Source organism: Lithobates pipiens, unplaced genomic scaffold (genome assembly GCF_037356315.1).
Source record: "Lithobates pipiens isolate NorthernLeopardFrog02 unplaced genomic scaffold, aLitPip1_a1.2 Scaffold_3, whole genome shotgun sequence".
Taxonomy (NCBI): domain Eukaryota; kingdom Metazoa; phylum Chordata; class Amphibia; order Anura; family Ranidae; genus Lithobates; species Lithobates pipiens.
In genome coordinates, this window is record NW_027507790.1 from 267,290,600 (window position 1) to 267,311,585 (window position 20,986).

Genomic DNA, 20,986 nt, shown 5'->3' on the forward strand with positions numbered 1-20,986 from the left:
AGTCGGAAGAAGAGGCCGGCGGCGAGGAAGACAAGCCGGACTCCTCCGCTAGCAAAAGAGCTACAAGAATATAGCGGAGGAGTCCGGCGAGAAGACCCCCGAAGACGGAAGACCCCCGGAGCTGTGCAATAAAGTATTTTATCTCGTGTGTTGTGTTTTTTTTGTACTTTTATTTTACAGGTGAATGGGTAGGGGGTACATTGTACCCCATGCTTATTCACATAGGGTGGGGGGCCGGTATCCGGGGGCCCCCTTATTAAAGGGGGCTCCCGGATTCCGATAAGCCCCCCGCCCGCAGACCCCGACAACCAACGGCCAGGGTTGTCGGGAAGAGGCCCTTGTCCTCATCAACATGGGGACAAGGTGCTTTCCTGGCTGGCCGGGTAGCGTGCTCGGACAAGGGTCTGTTGTGGACTTGGGGGGGACCCCCACGCCGATTTTTTTTTGGCGTTGGGGTTCCCCTTTAAGCCCATACCAGGCGGCGGGGCCAGCGACGTCTCCTTCGCGGGCCCTACCTACCTGGAGACGCGCTCGAAATGAGCGACTTTCCTCCGCGTGTGTGGGCGAGTCCGTTCATTTCAAAAGTAGGGCAGATAGTACGGCGGACTTAGTACGCCGTATTAGTCCGCTCAAAAAGTGCCATGTGTGGGCAAGTAGCCCGTTCGGAAAGTCTGACGGACAGTCTGGCGGGAAGTCCGCCAGACTAAGTACGTCGGACATACCGCTACGTGTGTACACGGCTTAAATGCGGCTGCTACAGTCTTAAGCCCTGCACCTTCGGCAGCAAAAGGGTTAAACAATATGCTCTTAACAACCCTTTGATATATGTTCACACACAATATATATATATATATATATATATAGTGTGTGTTTGAGAGAGAGTGTATAAGAGTCCACAATCAGTGCCTTACCTGCGGAATGGTGACAGCGAGGTCCACATTGATCTCTGGTTTTATGCATGTTCCCAGGAGGTAGCTGCCCACCACTTTAATGGAGGTCGGAGGACGAAAATGGAACTTGCCCTTCACTTGATAGGGGGCTTGCAGGAAGGGAACCTTCACCTTTTTGGGCAGCCAGGTCTGGTCCACCAGCTACAGAAAACAGCAGAGCCACGCTATGAGAATGAAGACTGAAGAGCAATGACAACATCCTCATGAAATGATCTCACTACTTACATCTCTCTCGGGGGATTCTGGGATCTTCTCGATGAGATTGCTGATCTCCTTTAGAAAGTCATCAATGGTTTTTCTCCGCTTCTCCTTCAGCTTAACTTCCTGAAGAAGCTCTTCAATCTGATGGGGACAAATATTTTTAGAATCTACCAGACTAATTATTACCAGTGGCCACTGGTAATGTAAGAATTTAAAGGGGTTGAAAAGGTAAATGTTTTTCACCTTAATGCATTCTATGCATTAAGGTGAAAAAAACATCTCACACTGCCGGCACCCCCAGTCCCCCCGTATTACTTACCTGACCCCTTGAAAGTCCCGCGCTCGCCCCCGCCGTCCTCTTTGCCGCTCAGCCTGGCCACTGATTGGCTGGAGTGGATGGATTGAAAGCAGCGCAGCCATTGGCTCGCACTGCTTTTAATCACATCCAATGATGCTGCGCGCCCCGGGGTGGGGCCGTGTGATACAGCAAGCAGCTATAGACGCCGGGTGCATCACGGGAGCACCCCGCAGGTGCTTCTCACCATGCGAGGGAACTCACATGAACTTGAGAAGTACCTGCGGGAGGAAGCAGAGACAGCCGCCGAGGGACCCCAGAAGAGCAGGTTCGGGGCCACTGTGCAAAACGAGCTGCACAGTGGAGGTAAGTATTACATGGGTTTTTTTTTTTGTTTTGTTTTTTATTATTTTACAATCCGTTTAACCACTTGCCTACTGGGTACTTTCACCCCTTTCCTGCCCAAATCAAATTTTCAGCTTTCAGCGCCGTCACACTTTGGACAATTGCTCGGTCATGCAACACTGTACCCATATGAAATTTTGATTCTTTTTTTTATTAATTTTTTTAACCACTACAATACAGGGCACTTTTGCCCCCCTCCTTCCCAGCCCAATTTTCAGCTTTCATCGCTCTCGCACTTTCAATGACAATTGCGCGGTCATGCTACACTGTACCCAAATTGAATTTTTATCATTTTGTTTGCACAAATAGAGCTTTATTTTGGTGGTATTTATTCATGACTCCGTTTTTTATTTTTTGTGATATAAGCGCAAAAAAAGCGGAAATTTGGAAAAAAAACAATATTTTCTTTTTTCTATTTTAAAAGAAATCCAATAAAATCTAATTTTGTCATAAATTTAAGCCAAAATGTATTTTGCTACATGTTTTTGGTAAAAAAATTCTGTTAAGTGTATAATAATTGGTTTGTGTGATCACGGACATATGTACGCAAATGATCATGTACATATGTGTGCAGATAATCATTGGAGCATGTGATTTCAGTGGGACATATGTGGGGGACATGTGTTTTTATTATTTGGGAACATGTGTGTTTTGGGGACATGTGTGGTGACATGTGTGTTTACACTGTAGGTTTATACTAGACTAGTGATCAGTGAGTAAAAAGCTGTAAAAACAGCTCATACTCACTGATCACCAGCCGGCTGCAGCGTTCTGCTCTCCTCTCCTCAGCGATGACTTCCGTGTGAGGAGAGGAGAGCCGATTGCCTAGCAACCGGCTGTTTGTTTACATCACATGACGGCCTTGATTGGACACGACCGTCATGTGATCAGGAGGGCCAATCACAGAGCCCTCCTGCCGATCCGAGATGCGCCGTGTCTGGGCGACACGAGCGCATCGGGGCTGCGCGGGCACGCGCGGTATTCCCCCCCCCCCCCTTCCTGAACGTCCAGTCAGAAGGAAGCGGCGGCTCCCACCCGGCCGTATATGTACATTGGCCGGGTGGGAAGTGGTTAAGCACAAATAGAGCTTTCTTTTGGTGGTATTTGATTACTCCTGGGTTTTTTTATTTTTGGCAACGAAAAAAAAAATAAAAAATTAAAATTATGCCAAAAAAAAAAATAAAAAAAAAAAAAAGCTTTCATAGTTTGTTCGAGAATTTTGGAAATATTTCTCATTCACTGATGTGGGCTGACGAAGCGGCACTAATGGGCACTGTTTGGGCTTCACTGATAATCGGGCCACAGATGATCACATGGTAAAGAGGCTCTAATTGGCTCTTTACCTCAATCTGTGATCAACAGTGTGATCACAGAGCACGCCGCCCGAGGCCAGCCCGGGGGGAGCTCGATCACAGGAGGCCTTCCAGAACTAGCCGCCCCCGTGCTCTAGCCCATCATTCGGCTTTAATCACAGTTGGCAAGCGTGGCGCGGACAGAACTTAGGGATCTTGGGTAACACAAAAAGCCTAAAGGAAACTACATATTACTATAGATCCAGCAGAAAATGTATTATTATTGACATTAAACAACAAGCGGAGAGTAGGAGGTCTGCTATATATATATATATATATTTATTTATTTATTTATTATATATGTATAACTAAAAACAACAACATGCTATTATTTTTTTTAAAGAAAGTAAAATGATCTTTTACACAGGTGAGGACTAGAAGAGGAATGGGTGCAGTTACCTGCATGTGCAGGAGGCTGGTATGATATGTTTGCTCCGCCTCTTTCAGTTTGATCAGCTCCTCTGTAGTCATTGGCTTGTTGAGGTCAGTCTTCTTCATCTTGGCCGGTTTCGGGTTTTTAGCCTTTGATGGTCTCTTGGCAGCCTGCTTCCCTTTCTGTTTCGGAGCGGAGGGCTTCTTCGACTCTTCCACATATTCAGGTAGGGCTTCTCCTGCGGCATGGCCATTCTTCTAGAAAAGAGAATTGTCCATGGGTTTATTTAAGAAAAAGGCCAAAATCCCTTCTATAGATCTAAGCTTCCCGCTCACAGTAGTGTCTGCAGGTCCTCCTCAGTGCCTTATTGCTGAGCCTGCAAGGGGGGCAGAATATATCACCTGTCCATATTTCGGGCCAAAAAAAAGCTCCTGTTCCTAGTTAGGCCAAAAATAAATAAAAAGGGAAGAAGTTCTTGTCCCCATTTCGGGGGGAAAAAAAAAGCTCCCTCACTCGGCCCAAAAAAAAAAAATAAAAAAAAAGTTTCCATCCCCATTTCGGCCCAAAAATAAAGCTCCGGCCCCTATTTCAGGCAAAAAAATAAAAAAAAAAGCTCCCGTCCCCATTTCAGGCCAATGAAACCTCCCATCCCTATTTTGGCCCAATCAAGGATTCCGCCCCTATTTCAGGCCAAAAAAGCTCCCATCCCTATTTCCCCCCAATAAAAGCTCCAGTCCCTATTTTGACCCAATAAAAACACTCCGTCCCTATTTAAGGTTAAAATAAAGCTCCCATCCCTATTTCAGCTTAAAACATTTTTTTTTTTTTTTAAATCTCCCTGACATGTTAGATAAAGAAAAAAAATCCTCACATAACCTTCTGTGAACCAAAAAAGCCTTTCCACAAACATATACAGATTTGAAGCCAATCTTTCACTCTCTCTCCTACGATGCCCCAAATAATAGAGACGACATTGTCCACCGTTGACACCATCAGGAAGCCGGTCTACAGCGATGATGTCTGGAGTGTTTGATGGTAGAGCCGCAGCTTTCATTAGCAGAACCCCCCGGTGATCCTGCCATTGGAGTCCCCAATCAGGCACTTCCTGTGATCAGGGACAACGCTCTGTCCCCGTCTGCCATAGCTACTCAGGGTTGTCACTCTGATTCTAGAGAGGTCTACAAGCAGTCCTGCCAGCAGACATCATGCAGACAGGGTCCCCTGTCCTCACCATCAGGGAACCGAGCAATGAAGTGCAGCTGGATGGAGTGCCTGTAGACAAGAAGTGACTGAAAGAAGCCACAGAAGATCAGCAGTGCTGGAAGCTGGATTTTATGGGGGAAAAACAAAAATTGATTATGGTACAAAGGGCTCATTCACTGTCCAATCTGCATCTAATTTTCATATAATTCTCTGCCTGATACATTTTATCTCCACTTCTCCCAACCAACCAACCTACCTGGAAGAGGTCCTGTCCCCTTTAACTGGTACACACTCCATGCTCTCTACTGCCCCCCAGTGTTTACCCCTCCCTGGGGAACACAACCCACAACCAGGGGGGACAGGGACACCCACATCACGTGATCGCCGGCCAATCCTCACCTGTCTCCGCTTCATCTTCATCTCCGCACCGGACACACACACACGTGGGTCCCCAGCGCTGACTGCTCCGGTCCCGCCCACTTCGCCCCGATCACTGGGCAGCGCCGCTGGCGCAGACTTGACGTCACTGTCTGCCGCTGCCATGTCAGATAAGGGAAACGCCTCACGTGAGGAGTAGCGGGAGCCATGATGGTTACTGGCAGGGCGCCCATTGTCATGTGTGCTTTAGGAGGAAAAAAAACACATATTGGAGATATATAAAAATGTATATATTTCATGTATGTACATCTTACAAAGCAGGCTCTAATAGACTCTTATAATGTGCTACACGATTGTAACAGCCTCTTGTAGCATGGATGAAGGCTCCAACAATTTCTTGTAATTTAGCAGCGGTCTCTGACAGTCTATTGTAGCAAGGCAGAAATCTCTGACAGTTTCTTGTAGCATGGCAGCAGTCACTAACAGTCTCTTGTAATGTGGTAACAGTCTCTGGTAGCCTGGTAGCAGTCCCTAACAGTCTCTTGTGCAATGGTAAAAGGCTCAAAAGTCTCTTGTAGAATTATAGCAGTCTCTAACAGTCTATTGAAGCATTGTAGCAGTCTCTGACAGTCTCTTATAGCATGGCAGCAGTCCCCGACAGTCTCTTGTAGCATGGCAGCAGTCCCCGACAGTCTCTTGTAGCATGGCAGCAGTCCCCGACAGTCTCTTGTAGCATGGCAGCAGTCCCCGACAGTCTCTTGTAGCATGGCAGCAGTCCCTGACAGTCTTTTGTAGCATGACAGCAGTCCCCAACAGTCTCTTGTAGCATGGCAGCAGTCCCTAACAGTCTCTTGTACAATGGTAAAAGGCTCCAAAGTCTCTTGTAGCATGGCAGCAGTCTTTAACTGTCTCTTGTATCATTGTAGCCGGCTCTAACAGTCTCTTGTAGCATGGCAGCAGTCTCTATCTGTCTCTTGTAGCACGCTCTAACAGTCTCTTGTAGCATGGCAGTGGTTCCTAACAGTCTCTTGTAGCATGACAGCAGTCTCTAATAGTCTATTGTAGCGTGGCAGCAGTCCCTAACAGTCTCTTGTACAATGGTAAAAGGCTCCAAAGTCTCTTGTAGCATGGTAGCAGTCTCTAACAGTATATTGTAGCATTCTCTGACAGTCTCTTGTAGCATGGAAGCAGTCCCTGACAGTCTTTTGTAGCATGGTAGCAGTCCCTGACAGTCTCTTGTAGCATGGCAGCAGTCCCTAACAGTCTCTTGTAGCATGATGGCAGTCTCTGACAGTCTCTTGTAGCATGGCAGCATAAGCCATTAAGGTGATAATAAACCCTGCATTCATTATATTGCAGCTTACCAGTTCTTACAGTAGATGTGACGGTTGTATTTGTTTTTCTTTATTTCTATCATCTATTTTCATCTACAGGGAAGAGACAAACCATTTACCCACTGACAGGGTGCTTACAATTTTTTTTTTTTTTTTAGCTTTTACTTATTCCTGTAAAACCTTTTTCTCAAAAATAAAAAAAAAGACCTGTTTGCTGTGACTAATTATAAAGGGCTTCAATTTGTTAGTGAGTTTAAGTCTGCTAGTACAACTGGGCCTAGACTGAGAATTCTGCTGTGCCTCCTGTGCGCCTTCATCCAGAGTGGGGGCGCTCTAATACAGGTGTGTTACTGGCCAGATCACCAGGTGAAAACGGCCTTAAAAAAAAAAAGAAAAAGAGAGAAAACAAATGCGGCCACCGCATCTATAATGATTATTAATATGTTACATTTTGGATTTAATGCTGCTTTAAATGGACTAGCAACCATTTTTTTTACGTTTGAGTGTAAGCTATGATGTGAATGTACAATATTTAAAGTGATTTGTGAAACTGTCAGCTGACCTGGAATAAATAAATGGAGCCAAAGCAATAAAAAAAAAAATTGACCTTTTGTTGTATCTCCTTTGTAAAACACTGGGTGGCAGTAGAGAGTTACAGTTTTATTGAAAAGGCTGCTTGCAGGTTTTCAGCTGCAGAGGAGCAAAAGTTGGGTGCTGAGATTGTCAACTGTGCAAAAGAAAGAAACAAAAAAAAAATATTAAAAAATCTAAAACCGTCATGGGCAACACATGCTAAACACAGCAAATTCAATATTTGCAGGTCATCCAAGGCTTAGCACACACAAGTGCAAGGTGCTGAAGACCACCCACTGCTTATTTCAGATCTCCATCTGGGGGAGCGGAGGGGGTGGAGCAGGGGGATCTGGGGGGGGGGGGGGGAAGCGGGGGTGTCAGTTCACAATATGCATTCAGGAGAATAAAGCTTGCAGCGCCTGTTGGCATGTCAGCTGCTGCCATGCCTTATTATAGCAAACAAAGGGAACGCTTCGCCAGTTGCTTGTGTGTACGGAGTCATTAGGCTCAATGTACCCCTTTGGCCCCCTCGGGCATCGAGGAAAGGCGCAGCAGGGGCTGGGAACGCAACATCAGCACCGCCATATTTGCACGTCTGCCAGTATACGCCTTTAAAGGGTTTATTTTATACATAAAATGGCTTTTTTTTTTTTTTGTTCCTAGGTCCCATTGACTTTTTATAAAAAAAAATTTTGCATTGCAATATCATGCATTAACCACTTAAGGACCGGGCCTATTCTTCATACTCTGTGTTTACAAGTTAAAATCAGTTTTTTTGTTTTTTTGCTAGAAAATTACTTAGAACCCCCGAAACATTATATATTTATATATTTTCTTTCTAACACCCTAGAGAATAAAATGGCGGTCGTTGCAATACTTTATGTCACACCGTATTTGTGCAGCGGGCTAACAAGCGCACTTTTTTTTTTTTGGAGAAAATACACTTTTTTTTAAAGTTAGCCCAAATTTTTTATTATTATTAATTAATTAAAATAAACTTTACATTTTTTTTCTTATTTATTTAACTTCTTATTTTTACACTGTCCTTTTAAAAAAAAAAATGTTTAGGTCACTTTTTTTTTCCAATTACAAGGAATGTAAACATCCCTTGTAATAGAAAAAAAAACCATGACATTTTTCAAGATATGGCACTGCATTACTACAATTGCGCAGTCATGCGACACTGTACCCAAAAAAAAGTACGTTCTTTTTTTTCCCCCCACAAATAGAGCACCTCTGCATTTTTTGCACCATAAAAAAAAAATGTTTTTTTACTTTCTGCTATAAAACATATCCAATATAAAAATATAAAAAATCTAATTTCTTCATCAATTTAGGCCAATATGTATTCTGCTACATGTTTTTGGTTAAAAAAATCCCAATAAGCATATATTGATTAGTTTACCATATACAAACCAGTGGGAGCTGGTGCTCAAAATTTTTGGGGGACCCAAACAAAGTAAAAAATTCAGAATATAATATCAAATACAGCCACTGTGTCCCATCAAATGCCGCCACTGTGCACCATCAAATGCCGCCACTGTGCCCTGTGCCCCATCAAATGCCGCCAATGTGCCCCATCAAATGCCGCCACTGTGCCCTGTGCCCCATCAAATGCCGCCAATGTGCCCCATCAAATGCCGCCACTGTGCCCCATCAAATGCCGCCACTGTGCCCCATCAAATGCCGCCACTGTGCCCCATCAAATGCCGCCACTGTGCCCCATCAAATGCCGCCACTGTGCCCCATCAAATGCCACCATTGTGCCCAATCAAATGCAGCCACTGTGCCCAATCAAATTCAGCCACTGTGTCCCATCAAATGCCGCCACTGTGACCACCCCCCGCCCACTTGCCTTCTGCCCGGCACTTACCCTGTCTCAGTGGGGCAGTGGGTGACGGCGGCGAGTGGTGTCCTCCATGCGTCCTCTCCTCCCGTCAGATATCGAATTACAGCGCCTGTCGTTTCAGCCAGTCAGATGAAGGGTAACAGACCCGAGCACCTGATTGGCAGAGAGGCAGTTCAGTGTTAGGAAAGTGAATATTCATTCACTGTTCTAACACACCTAGGTGAACTGCGAGCGCCAAGCATGGCGCTCACAGGTCATCTTTTTTGAAGCCTATTAGAGCCTATGGCTCTAATCAGGTGCTTCAAAAACACAGCAGTTAGTGGGCGTTGTGTGCCTCCAGCACAGCACAGTATCCACCTGTATCTACCCTTTATTGCTGGTGTTCTCTAATACAGGCATCTGCAGGAGTTAGTGGGTGTTGTGTGCCTCCAGCACAATATACACTACCCAATTGCTGGTTTTCCCATCTCCCTGCAGGCCATTACTATGTCTGGAAGGCCAACAAGGAGAGGCAGACAGGCACGAGCCAATAAAAGAGGGCAAGCAGGCTCTGTGTCTAGAGACAACAGTGCTGGTCGTGGACGCGGTGCTCCAGTAGGATGCCCAGCATTTTGAAGGCTCTGATGATGATACCCAACTAGAGGAAGGCAGTAGCGTGAGCGCAGAGAGAGGGGTTGCTCAAGAAGGACAGCAATCTGTTGTTGTTTGCTCCAGTGATGAAGAGGGAGGGGATGATGAGGTCACTGACTCCACGTGGGTGCCTGATAGGAGAGAGGAGGAGGAGGAGGAGGCACATCTCCAACGAGGCAGGATGCCCTCCGGGGGCCAGCTTAGTGGGGCCAGCTTAGGGGCAGAACACCGACTGAATCACACAGCAGAGCTCCGCCTGTGCAGGGCGCTGCCTCTGCACGTTATTCCAAAAGTTCTTTGGTGTGGGCCTTTTTTGAGACCAGTGCATTAGATCGCACCGCTGCTATTTGCAACATATGTCTCAAGCGTCTCTCGCGTGGCCAAAACATCAGCCGCTTGGGCATCACATGCTTGACCAGACATATGTTGACCTGCCATTCAGCTCGTTGGCAAACGTACCTTAAAGACCCACACCAAAGAACAAAGCGGACCTCTCCTTGCTCCTCATCAGCTGGCATCTCCAACTCCACTAGACCTCCAGTCCTCTCTGAAACCTGCACTGAGAGAAATGAAGGTGTAGAATTAGGTATGCACAGCCAAGTACTTGCGGGCAATCTGCTAGCAGTACACCCACGTCCGATTGTAGCAGGCAAATTTCCCTGCCCCAGCTGCTGGACTGTCGAAAGAATTTCACTCCCAGCCATCCACATGCCCAGCGGTTGAATGCTAGCTTGGCTAAATTGCTAGCACTTCAACTACTGCCTTTTCAGTTGGTAGACTCGGCCCCCATTCCGTGAGTTTGTGCAATGTGCGGTTCCTCAGTGGCAGGTCCCCAAACGGCACTTTTTCTCACGGAAGGCGATTCCGACTCTCTACTGGCATGTGGAAGGCAATGTCATTGCCTCGCTGGACAGGGCGGTCAGTGGTAAGGTGCATGTTACCGCTGACTCATGGTCCAGCAGGCATGAACAGGGACGTTACCTATCTTTCACGGCCCATTGGGTCACTCTTCTGGCAGCTGGGAAGGATGCAGGACAAGGTGTAGTAGTGTTGGAGGTTGTTCCGCCACCACGCCTCCAAAATGCTACTACTGGTTGTGACACACCTCTCTCCTCCACCCCCTCCTCTTCTTCTTCCTCCATGGCCTCTTCCAGTGCTCTGTCCTCGGAACCAGCGGTGCTCCGTAGGCGTTCAAGGGGCTATGCAAGTACGCAGGCAAAAATATGCCATGCCGTGCTTGCGCTAGTTTATTTGGGGGACAGGAGCCACACTGGGGCAGAGATTTTGTCAGCTCTGCAGGGGCAGGCCGAGAGGTGGTTGACGTCATGCCAGCTTAAGCCAGGAATGGTGGTTTGCGATAATGGCACCAACCTCCTCTCCGCCCCCCAACAGGGACAACTGACCCATGTGCCCTGTGTAGCTCACATCCTTAACCTGGTGGTGCAGCGGTTCTTGGGCAGGTACCCGGGCTTACAGGATGTCCTGAGGCAGGCCAGGAAAGTCTGTGTGCATTTCCGCCAATCATTTAATGCCAGTGCTCGGCTGGCTGAGCTCCAAAAGGAGTTGAACCTGCCCAAGAACCGCCTTATATGTGACATGCCCACCAGGTGGAACTCAACATTGGCCATGCTGCAGCGGCTGCACGCGCAGCAGAGGGCCATCAATGAGTACCTGTGCGACTACGGCACCAGGACAGGGTCAGGGGAGCTCGTTTTTTTTTTCACCACGCCAGTGGGGCATGATCAGGGACGCATGCACTGTCCCGTCACTATTTTAGGAGGCCACGAGGATGGTGAGCAGTGACAGCGCATGCATCAGTGACACTGTACCTCTTGTCCAGCTGTTGGAGCATACGCTGCGTGGAATAATGGACAGGGCACTTGAGTCAGAACAGAGGCAGGAAGAGGAGGACTTCCTTGCCTCTCAAGGCCCCCTTTATCCAGACAGTGTTCCTGCTGTCCCACCCATCACACAAGAAGAGGACGAGGAGGAGGAGGTGGAGGCTTGTGTCAACATGGAGGTGGAGCCTGGCACTCAGCATCAGCAGCAGCAGTCTTTTAGGGATGATTTACAGTCCCAAGAAACACGTGGACTTGTACGTGGCTGGGAGGAGGTGGCTGCGGATCATGTTGTCCTTAGTGACCCAGAGGACTCCGGACCGAATGCTTCAGCTAACCTACTCTGCATGGCCTCCCTGATCCTGCAAAGCCTGCGGAAGGATCCTCGTATTCTTCGGATCAAGGAGAGGGACCATTACTGGCTGGGCACTCTCCTTGATCCACGGTACAAGGGTAAGGTTGCGGACCTTATCTTACCGTTGCAGAGGGAGCAGAGGATGAGACATCTCCGTGAGGCCTTGCAGAAAGGTCTGTGCAATGCGTTCCCAGAGACTGGGAGGTTACAAACTCCTGATCCTGGACAACGTTTTGCTGAGGCTTAGGTCAGTCACAGAAGGAGCGGTGGAGAAGGTGGCCGTCTGACCGATACGTTCAGACAATTTTTTAGTCCGCAGCCCCAAGGTATGATCGGTTCCAGCAACCATCGCCAGCATCTGATTTACATGGTGCAGGAATACCTAGGGGCAAGATCAGACTTGGACACCTTTCCCACCAAAAATCCTCTGGTTTACTGGGTCTTGAGGATGGATCACTGGCCAGAGCTTGCACAGTATGCAATTGAGCTACTGGCCTGTCCTGCATCCAGCGTTCTTTCGGAACGCACCTTCAGTGCTGCTGGTGGCTTTGTATACGATCACAGGGTGCGCCTGTCCACCGACTCGGTTGATTGACTGACCTTCATAAAGATGAATCAGTCCTGGATCACCACCAGCTACCAAGCACCTGAAGCTGATGTAACCGAATATTTTTTTTTTGAAATGTCACATCCCTTCAAGACTGCCTATGCTGATGCTGAGTGACTGTCCTGTTATGTTGACTGACTATCCTCTTCCTTCTCAATGATCCTTCTGATATCTTGGAAGAACATTTTTGGTTCTGGGTGATGCCACCAGCCCAATTTTTCAGCCCCTGTTTAACAGGGGCATGTAATTAAACTTTTTGATGCAATGCTTTGCAGCAGGGCTCATTCCTGCACTCCAAATAGAGTATATGGGAGAGGTTGCAGTGTCGTGGCACCAGCACCAGTGCATAGGGCCCAATTTTTTAGCCCCTGTTTAAAAGGGGCATGTAATACAATTTTTGATGCAATGCTTTGCAGAAGGGCCCATTCCTGCACTCCAACTAGAGTATATGGGAGAGGTTGCAGTGTCATGGCACCAGCACCAGTGCCTAAGGCCCAATTTTTCAGCCCCTGTTTAACAGGGGCATGTAATACAATTTTTGTTGCAATGCTTTGCAGCAGGGCTCATTTCTGCACTCCAACTAGAGTATATGGGAGAGGTTGCAGTGTCGTGGCACCAGCACCAGTGCCTAAGGCCCAATTTTTCAGCCCCTGTTTAACAGGGGCATGTAATATAATTTCTGATGCAATGATTTGCAGCAGGGCGCATTCCTGCACTCCAACTAGAGTATATGGGAGAGGTTGCAGTGTCCTGGCACCAGCAAGCGAGGGCCTAAGGCCCAAATTTTCAGCCCTTGTTTAACAGGAGCATGTAATTACAATTCTTGATATAATATTTCACAGCAGGGCCCGTTCCTGCGCCCACCGAGAGTAACTGTGAGAACTTATAGTGTTGTGGCACCAGCACAACCACCAAAGCCCCAATTTTTCTACCACTGTCCAACAATGGCATGTAGTTACAATTCTTGATATGATCGTTCACAGCAGGGTGCTCCAGCACCCACCAAGAGTCACTTTGAGGGCTTACAGTGTTAACTTGTGGCAACACCAACACCTTAGGGCCAAATTTCTGCAGAGCATATAGGGCAGGCCCCTACTTTCAAACATCCAACTTATAAATGTCTCCTACTTGCAAACGGAAGGAGACAACAGGAAGTGAGATCAAATAAGACGGACGGCCAAGCAAATTATACAGGGGTGATAACCCTTCCCTATGTTTTCCAAAAAGCTTAAAAATAGATTTTTTGACTGGAGCTACACTTTAAAAATGTACCAGTTCAAAATTACAAACAGATTCTACTTAACACAACAAACCTACACAGTCCCTGTCTTGTTTGCACCGCCTGTATACTGCTGTTCTGAGTATATAATGCCTAGGGGCCCCACGCCTTTCCTTTTTTTTTTTTTTTGGGGTACGGGGTTCCCCTTAATATCCATACAAGACCCAAAGGGGCTGGTAATGGACAGGGGGGGCTACCCATGCTATTTTTTTCTCAATGATTTTCATCCGTATTGCCGGAACTAGATATTACATTAAAACCGCAAGCAGTTTTAAATGACTTTTTTTCCGTTAAATTTTGTGCAGGGACTGTTCTAAACACGGGAAACACGTGCCACTTCACAGGCATACTACAGACACCCCCCAGGCACGATATTTAAAGGAATATTTCACTTTTTTTTTTTCACTTTAATCGTCATTAAAATCAGTGCTCCCAAAAAAACGTCAGTTTTAAAAAAAAATTTAGGCATTGACCCATGTCCCCTGGGGCAGGAGCCAGGTCCCCAAACCCTTTTTAGGACAGTATCTTGTATATTAGACATTAAAATTAGCACTTTTTATTTCGAACATTCAAGTCCCATAGACTTCAATGGGGTTCTAAAGTTCGCACAAATTTTTGGTCCATTCGAAAGTTCTGGTGCGAACCGAACCGGGGGGTGTTCAGCTCATCCCTATCCCCCAGAAAAGAGAAGCAGCACAGTGATGAGCTCATCTCTCCTTGACCCTGCTCTGTCCTCCTATCAGCATGATCCTTGCACTGCAGCACTTCTGCTTAACTCCCCTGAGCCCGAGTCATCGTGGACCTGCCCAGTCTGTGACTGGAGAGTGAAAGGAGAAGCAGCAAAGTTGACAAGCTCATCTCCCTATCACCCTGCTCGCTCCTCCTATCCGCATGCTCCTTGTCAGCACAGGAACTGATTGGCTACCTTTGCTGATTCTTTCTCTCACACTCCAGCCCTGCTGTACGGGGACTGCAAGAGGCTGCTATCGGGACCCATTCGGGTCCTCACACTTCTTGTATATAAAAGGGGGACAAGTGGTGACATTGATCACAATTAAAGGAAGTCATTCCAGGTATAAGATTTATATTGTCCTCATCAGTGACAATGGAGGATTGAGAGGTGGAATTACTTTTTAATCCCATTTATCATAAAGCCCTCTGAGTGTTCACTGATTGGGCGCAGCGGGGGTCGATTGCTCTCTGGCATTGATCTCAGCGTGGAATCATGAGGCTCTCAGATTTATAAACTTTAATGAAATCATTAGAAATGTCAGGAGAGGAAGTCGTTTGTCACGTTGTCACCAATGCTGCCATTTCCTCTCTTCTTATTTTGGGGTTATGTTGGATACAAAACGCATTGAATGAAAGATCTGCAGAGAATCCCAAAGCAGACAATTAATAAATCTGACTTCCGCCCTCCCCTTTAATCCTTCCACAGTTGTACCGGCTCCCCTCCTGGACTGACATGGCTTACTCTGATATCACTGCACACCGTGAGCTCCTCACAATGTGCATGAGAAGCTGCAGCAAGTCAGATAGAGTCCGCCTTATTACTTGGCTGGGGGACATCCAGCATCATCTTGCTCTTTCCTCCCCAGGAGGATTCATCAGATTTCAGTTCTTTCAATCAGGGGGGTTCAGTGTCACATGTGGGTGCTACCATGCAAATACATCCCACCTAGGAATGACCACCCCTACAGACTGACATCCAATCACCGGGGCACATTGATATTTGTATAACTTCCCCCAAAGATGAGACAGACACAGATCAGCCCCTGGTGAGACCGACACAGATCAGCCTCTGATCTGTGTCTGGCTAATCAGGGGCTGAGCTGTGTCTTGATGATCAGGGGCTGATCCGTGTCTGTCTCGTCAGGGGCTGATCCGTGTCTGTCTCGTCAGGGGCTGATCCGTGTCTGTCTCATCAGGGGCTTATCTGTGTCTGGCTCATCAGGGGCTTATCTGTGTCTGTCTCATCAGGGGCTTATCTGTGTCTGGCTCATCAGGGGCTTATCTGTGTCTGGCTCATCAGGGGCTTATCTGTGTCTGGCTCATCAGGGGCTGGTCTGTGTCTGGCTCATCAGGGGCTGAGCTGTGTCTGGCTCATCAGGGTCTAAGCGAGCTGTGTCCAGACACAGATCAGCCCCTGATGAGACAGACACAGATCAGCCCCTGATGAGACAGACACAGATCAGCCCCTGATGAGACAGACACAGATCAGCCCCTGATGAGCCAGACACAGATCAGCCCCTGATGAGCCAGACACAGATCAGCCCCTGATGAGCCAGACACAGATCAGCCCCTGATGAGCCAAACGCAGCTCAGCCCCTGATGTGCCAGACACAGCTCAGCCCCTGATGAGCCAAACGCAGCTCAGCCCCTGATGTGCCAGACGCAGCTCAGCCCCTGATGAGCCAGACGCAGCTCAGCCCCTGATGAGCCAGACGCAGCTCAGCCCCTGATGAGCCAGACGCAGCTCAGCCCCTGATGAGCCAGACGCAGCTCAGCCCCTGATGAGCCAGACGCAGCTCAGCCCCTGATGAGCCAGACGCAGCTCAGCCCCTGATGAGCCAGACGCAGCTCAGCCCCTGATGAGCCAGACACAGATCAGCCCCTGATGAGCCAGACACAGATCAGCCCCTGATGAGCCAGACACAGCTCAGCCCCTGATGAGACAGACACAGCTCAGCCCCTGATGAGCCAGACACAGATCAGCCCCTGATGAGTCTGACACAGATCAGCCTCTTTTAGACACATCATACTGTTGCTTTGCAATGAGAAAAAAGCTGAATGTGTTCAATGCAGTTTTTTTTAATACTTTTTCATTAACCGAAAGGCCCACTTTGCAAAAAAAATCTTGAAATTGTTGGGCCTGCAGCAGTTTGGTGGCCCAACTTGGGCCTGACAATGTTGTGCTTTTGGGTGGTGTAGCCATAATAAGTCATCACACAAAATGCCTCCCCAGCCAACAGAAGCTCCCTCCCATGTACACGGGGCTAGACTAGGAAAAGTCACTCGCAGCTTCAGGAACTGATTTGTTATGTTCAGTGCAGGTACAGCTGAAAGTTTCATCACAGGATCCTTCATCAGTGGACTTTAAACAATCCCGACTTGGGTTCTTTCCCAACTCCTCTGTTAAAATATTACAAGAATCACCTCTTGTCATGTTGTCTTTCACATGATAAAGATAAAATATTCATTCCCGATCGATGTGACCGGTCAGAGTTTCCAGCGACCAGCTTGGCCTATGTTTAGAATCGTTTTATATTTAGTGTGCGACATAATTTATCATTATTTTCACCCAAAATTCACACTGTTTTCACAAAAAAAGTTAATTAAAATCTGGTGAAAAAAATTTGATAAAATAGACGACTCCTTTACCTGCAACAGGCTCTTGAAGGTTGGACTGACAATTACAGTTTGCGGTAAGTAACGCCTACATTACTAGACATGCGCAGTGCCGATAAGTTTGTTCGTTTTCCCTTCATTCGTCTTTGGGTTTATTTTGGATTTTTCGGGTCGCTTGTTATGATCGTAATTCGAAAATAAGAAAGAAAATCCGAAAAATTCAAAAGAATAATTATTATAGGTATTGGAATTTCCTTTCAAATTTGGCTGTTAGTGAATGTAACGAATACGAATTTATCCGAAGTTACAAATTATCTGAAATAACAAATGTCTCAGCTAAACAAATGGAACAAATTAATAATAAAGAATAATAATAATACAACTTTTATTATTATTATTATTATTATTATTGTTTTTTTTATTATTATTAATTTGTTATGTTCCATTTGTTTAGATGCAGACTTTGTAAGGGAGGGACTCTGATGGGCACTCCTGGATACACGAGGTGGGGGTACTTTTATGGGCTGTTCTGGGTGTAGGAAAGATTCTGATGGGCACTCCTGGATGTAAGGGGGCTCAGATGAGCACGCCAGGATGTAAGGGGGGCTCTGATGGAAACTCCTGGATGTGAGGGGGGCTCTGGTGGGCATTCCAGGATTTAAGGGGGGCTCTGATGGACACTCCTGGATGTGAGGGGGGCTCTGATGGGCATTCCAGTATGTAAAGGGGGCTCTGATGGGCACTTCAGAATGTAAGGAGGGGCTCTGATGGACACTCCTGGATGTAAATGGGTCTCTGATGGGCACTCCAGAATTTAAGGGGGGCTCTGATGGGCACTCCAGGATTTAAGGGGGGCTCTGATGGACACTCCTGGATGTAAATGGGTCTCTGATGGGCACTCCAGAATTTAAGGGGGGCTCTGGTGGGCACTCCAGGATTTAAGGGGGGCTCTGGTGGGCACTCCAGGATTTAAGGGGGGCTCTGATGGACACTCCTGGATGTGAGGGGGGCTCTGATGGGCATTCCAGTATGTAAAGGGGGCTCTGATGGACACTCCAGGATTTAAGGGGGGCTCTGATGGACACTCCTGGATGTAAATGGGTCTCTGATGGGCACTCCTGGATTTAAGGGGGGCTCTGATGGACACTCCAGGATTTAAGGGGGGCTCTGATGGGCACTCTAGGATGTAAGGGGGGCTCTGATGGACACTCCTGGATGTAAATGGGTCTCTGATGGGCACTCCAGGATTTAAGGGGGGCTCTGATGGACACTCCTGGATGTAAGGGGGGCTCTGATGGACACTCCAGGATGTAAAAGGGCTCTGATGGGCACTCCAGGATGAAAGGGGGGCTCTGATGGGCACTCCAGGATGAAAGGGGGGGCTCTGATGGGCACTCCTGGATGTAAGGGGGGGCTCTGATGGACACTCCTGGATGTAAAGGGGTCTCTGATGGGCACTCCAGGATTTAAGGGGGGCTCTGATGGACACTCCTGGATGTAAGGGGGGGCTTTGATGGGCACTCCTGGGTGTAAGGGGGGCTTTGATGGGCACTCCTGGATGTAAGGGGGGCTCTGATGGGCACTCCAGGATGTAAGGAGGAGCTCAGGTGCTTGGTGGTTATGGTGTGAGTTTGAATGGGCTGAATAATGCATTTGATGGCGCTACTGGCCACTGAACAAAATGGGGGGGGGGATAATTTTTGCAGAGGATGTGAAACTGGCATGTGAACGCTCCCATCAGCTGCATTTTCAGATTATGAAGGGATGGTAAAAATGTGTCCCAAGCGCAATTTTTTTTTTACCGTCCCCCAACCACATATCTAAACAAGCCTAAAGAGTTAATTGTTGAGCTTGGTGCTTCCCTCTATAGGGGTTCATACTGCCACCCAATGCCAACCACTTAAAAGGGCAGAACCACAGCGCCACAACCACGCACATTGCAGCGTTCACCCTTTTTAGGGTCAAAATGGGAGGTGCGGAGGTGACATTTTATTCATGACATTATGATGTGTACAGAGTGGGGGAGGAGTTCTCCATTGCTCACATTGTCAGGCCACACCCCTCCAGCAATCTCTAGATAACAGCTGTGAAAACTTTGTAGCAATCCACTTTAACTCCCCTTAAAATCTGCCTGGATACAAGGACACAGCTGTGCTGTCAGCCTATTGAAAAAAAATAATAATTTCCAGCCAATTAGGACAGGAGGGATGATGTCATTGTATCTGGGCAGACTTCATGGGGAGGAGGCTTTCTGGGAATTGCTAGAGATGTGGGACATGAGAAAGGGAAGAATAAAGATCTGAGGCCAGCTTGGGATCTCAGGGATCCTTCCAATGGGACCCTCCTTCTAAATGTAAAGATCTCTGGAGGGAGTGTCCAGGGCCCCAGCCCCCCCCCCCCGGCAATCGCTGCCCCTCTGAAAAGCAATTTGCAGTGGCACGCTTTTCAGAGGGCAGGTGGCATGTGATATACAGCACAGTGTATGGAGAGGAGTGGTGTGGAGTATGTGATATACAGCACAGTGTATGGAGAGGAGTGGTGTGGAGTATGTGATATACAGCACAGTGTATGGAGATGGGTGGTGTGGAGTATGTGATATACAGCACAGTCTATGGAAAGTAATGCCCTGCAATATGTGATATACAGTACATTTTATGGAGAGGAGAGGTCAGAAGTAGGTCATGTATAGGACAGTGTACGAAGAGGAATGATCTAGCGTAGGTCATATACAGCACAGTGTAAGGAGAGGAATGATCTGGAGGAAATCATGTACAGCACAGTGTATAGAGAGGAATGATCTGGAGGATGTCATGTATAGCACAGTGTATGGAGAGGAATGATCTGGAAGAGGTCATGTAAAGCACAGTGTATGGAGAGGAATGATCTGGAGGACGTCATGTACAGCACAGTGTATGGAGAGGAATGATCTGGAGGACGCCATGTACAACACAGTGTATGGAGAGGAATGATCTAGAGGAGGTCATGTACAACACAGTGTATAAAGAGGAATGATCTGGAGGAGGTCATGTACAGCACAGTGTATGGAGAGGAATGATCTGGAGGAGGTCATGTAAAGCACAGTGTATGGAGAAGAATGATCTGGAGGAGGTCATGTAAAGCACAGTGTATGGAGAGGAATGATCTGGAGGAGGTCATGTAAAGCACAGTGTATAGAGAGGAATGATCTGGAGGATGTCATGTACAGCACAGTGTATGGAGAGGAATGATCTAGAGGAGGTCATGTACAGCACAGTGTAAGGAGAGGAATGATCTGAAGAAGGTCATGTACAGCAGTGTATGGAGAGGAATGATCTGGAGGAGGTCATGTACACCACAGTGTAAAGAGGAATGATCTAGAGGATGTCATGTACAGCACAGTGTATAGAGAGGAATGATCTGGAGGAGGTCATGTACAGCACAGTGTATGGAGAGGAATGATCTGGAGGAGGTCATGTACAGCACAGTGTATGGAGAGGAAAGAGAGCAAACCTTCTGTACTGAACCCGACTCAGGGGACAGAGCCAGCCTGCTGAGAGCAAATCATCTCATTCCTGCAATTTTCCTCCTGCAGCCGGGGGCTTTATATATAGAATTGCCTCCAGGCCTTTTCTGGTACTTTTTATTCCCATGTAACAATCAATATATTTTTTTTCTACAAAATTACTTATATTTCTTTTTTAAAAGCAGAGGCCCTAGAGAATAAAATGGCGGGTTTTGCATTTTTTTTTTTGTCACAGCGGTTTTCCAAATGAAATTTTTTGGGAAAAAAAAAATACAAGCTTTTTCGAATTTTAATGCAACAAAACAGAAAAAATAACCCGAGTTTTTGGTCAAATATAAAAGATGATGTTATGCTGAGTAAATAGATACCACACATGTCACGCTTTGAAATTGCGCTATGGCGACAAACGACGCGGGTTTTGCAACCTTCGGCAATTTTTTAATGTCGCACGGTATTTGCACATCGGTTTTTCAAATGCATATTTTTGGGGGAAAAAATACACTTTTTATTTTAT

General features: G+C 47.1%; 1 protein-coding gene across 1 annotated transcript in view; it reads right to left on the minus strand.

The window, feature by feature from the left end:
* The window catches only part of NOL6 (nucleolar protein 6), a gene marked incomplete in the record, with an annotated part of 78,847 nt that extends 73,510 nt beyond the window's left edge, over nucleotides 1-5,337 (minus strand). The window contains 4 exon segments of the mRNA XM_077463118.1: nucleotides 912-1,091; nucleotides 1,176-1,292; nucleotides 3,603-3,833; nucleotides 5,179-5,337. Of these exon segments, the coding sequence (XP_077319244.1) occupies nucleotides 912-1,091; nucleotides 1,176-1,292; nucleotides 3,603-3,833; nucleotides 5,179-5,322 (672 nt within the window).
* Nucleotides 5,338-20,986: the final 15,649 nt, after the last annotated feature.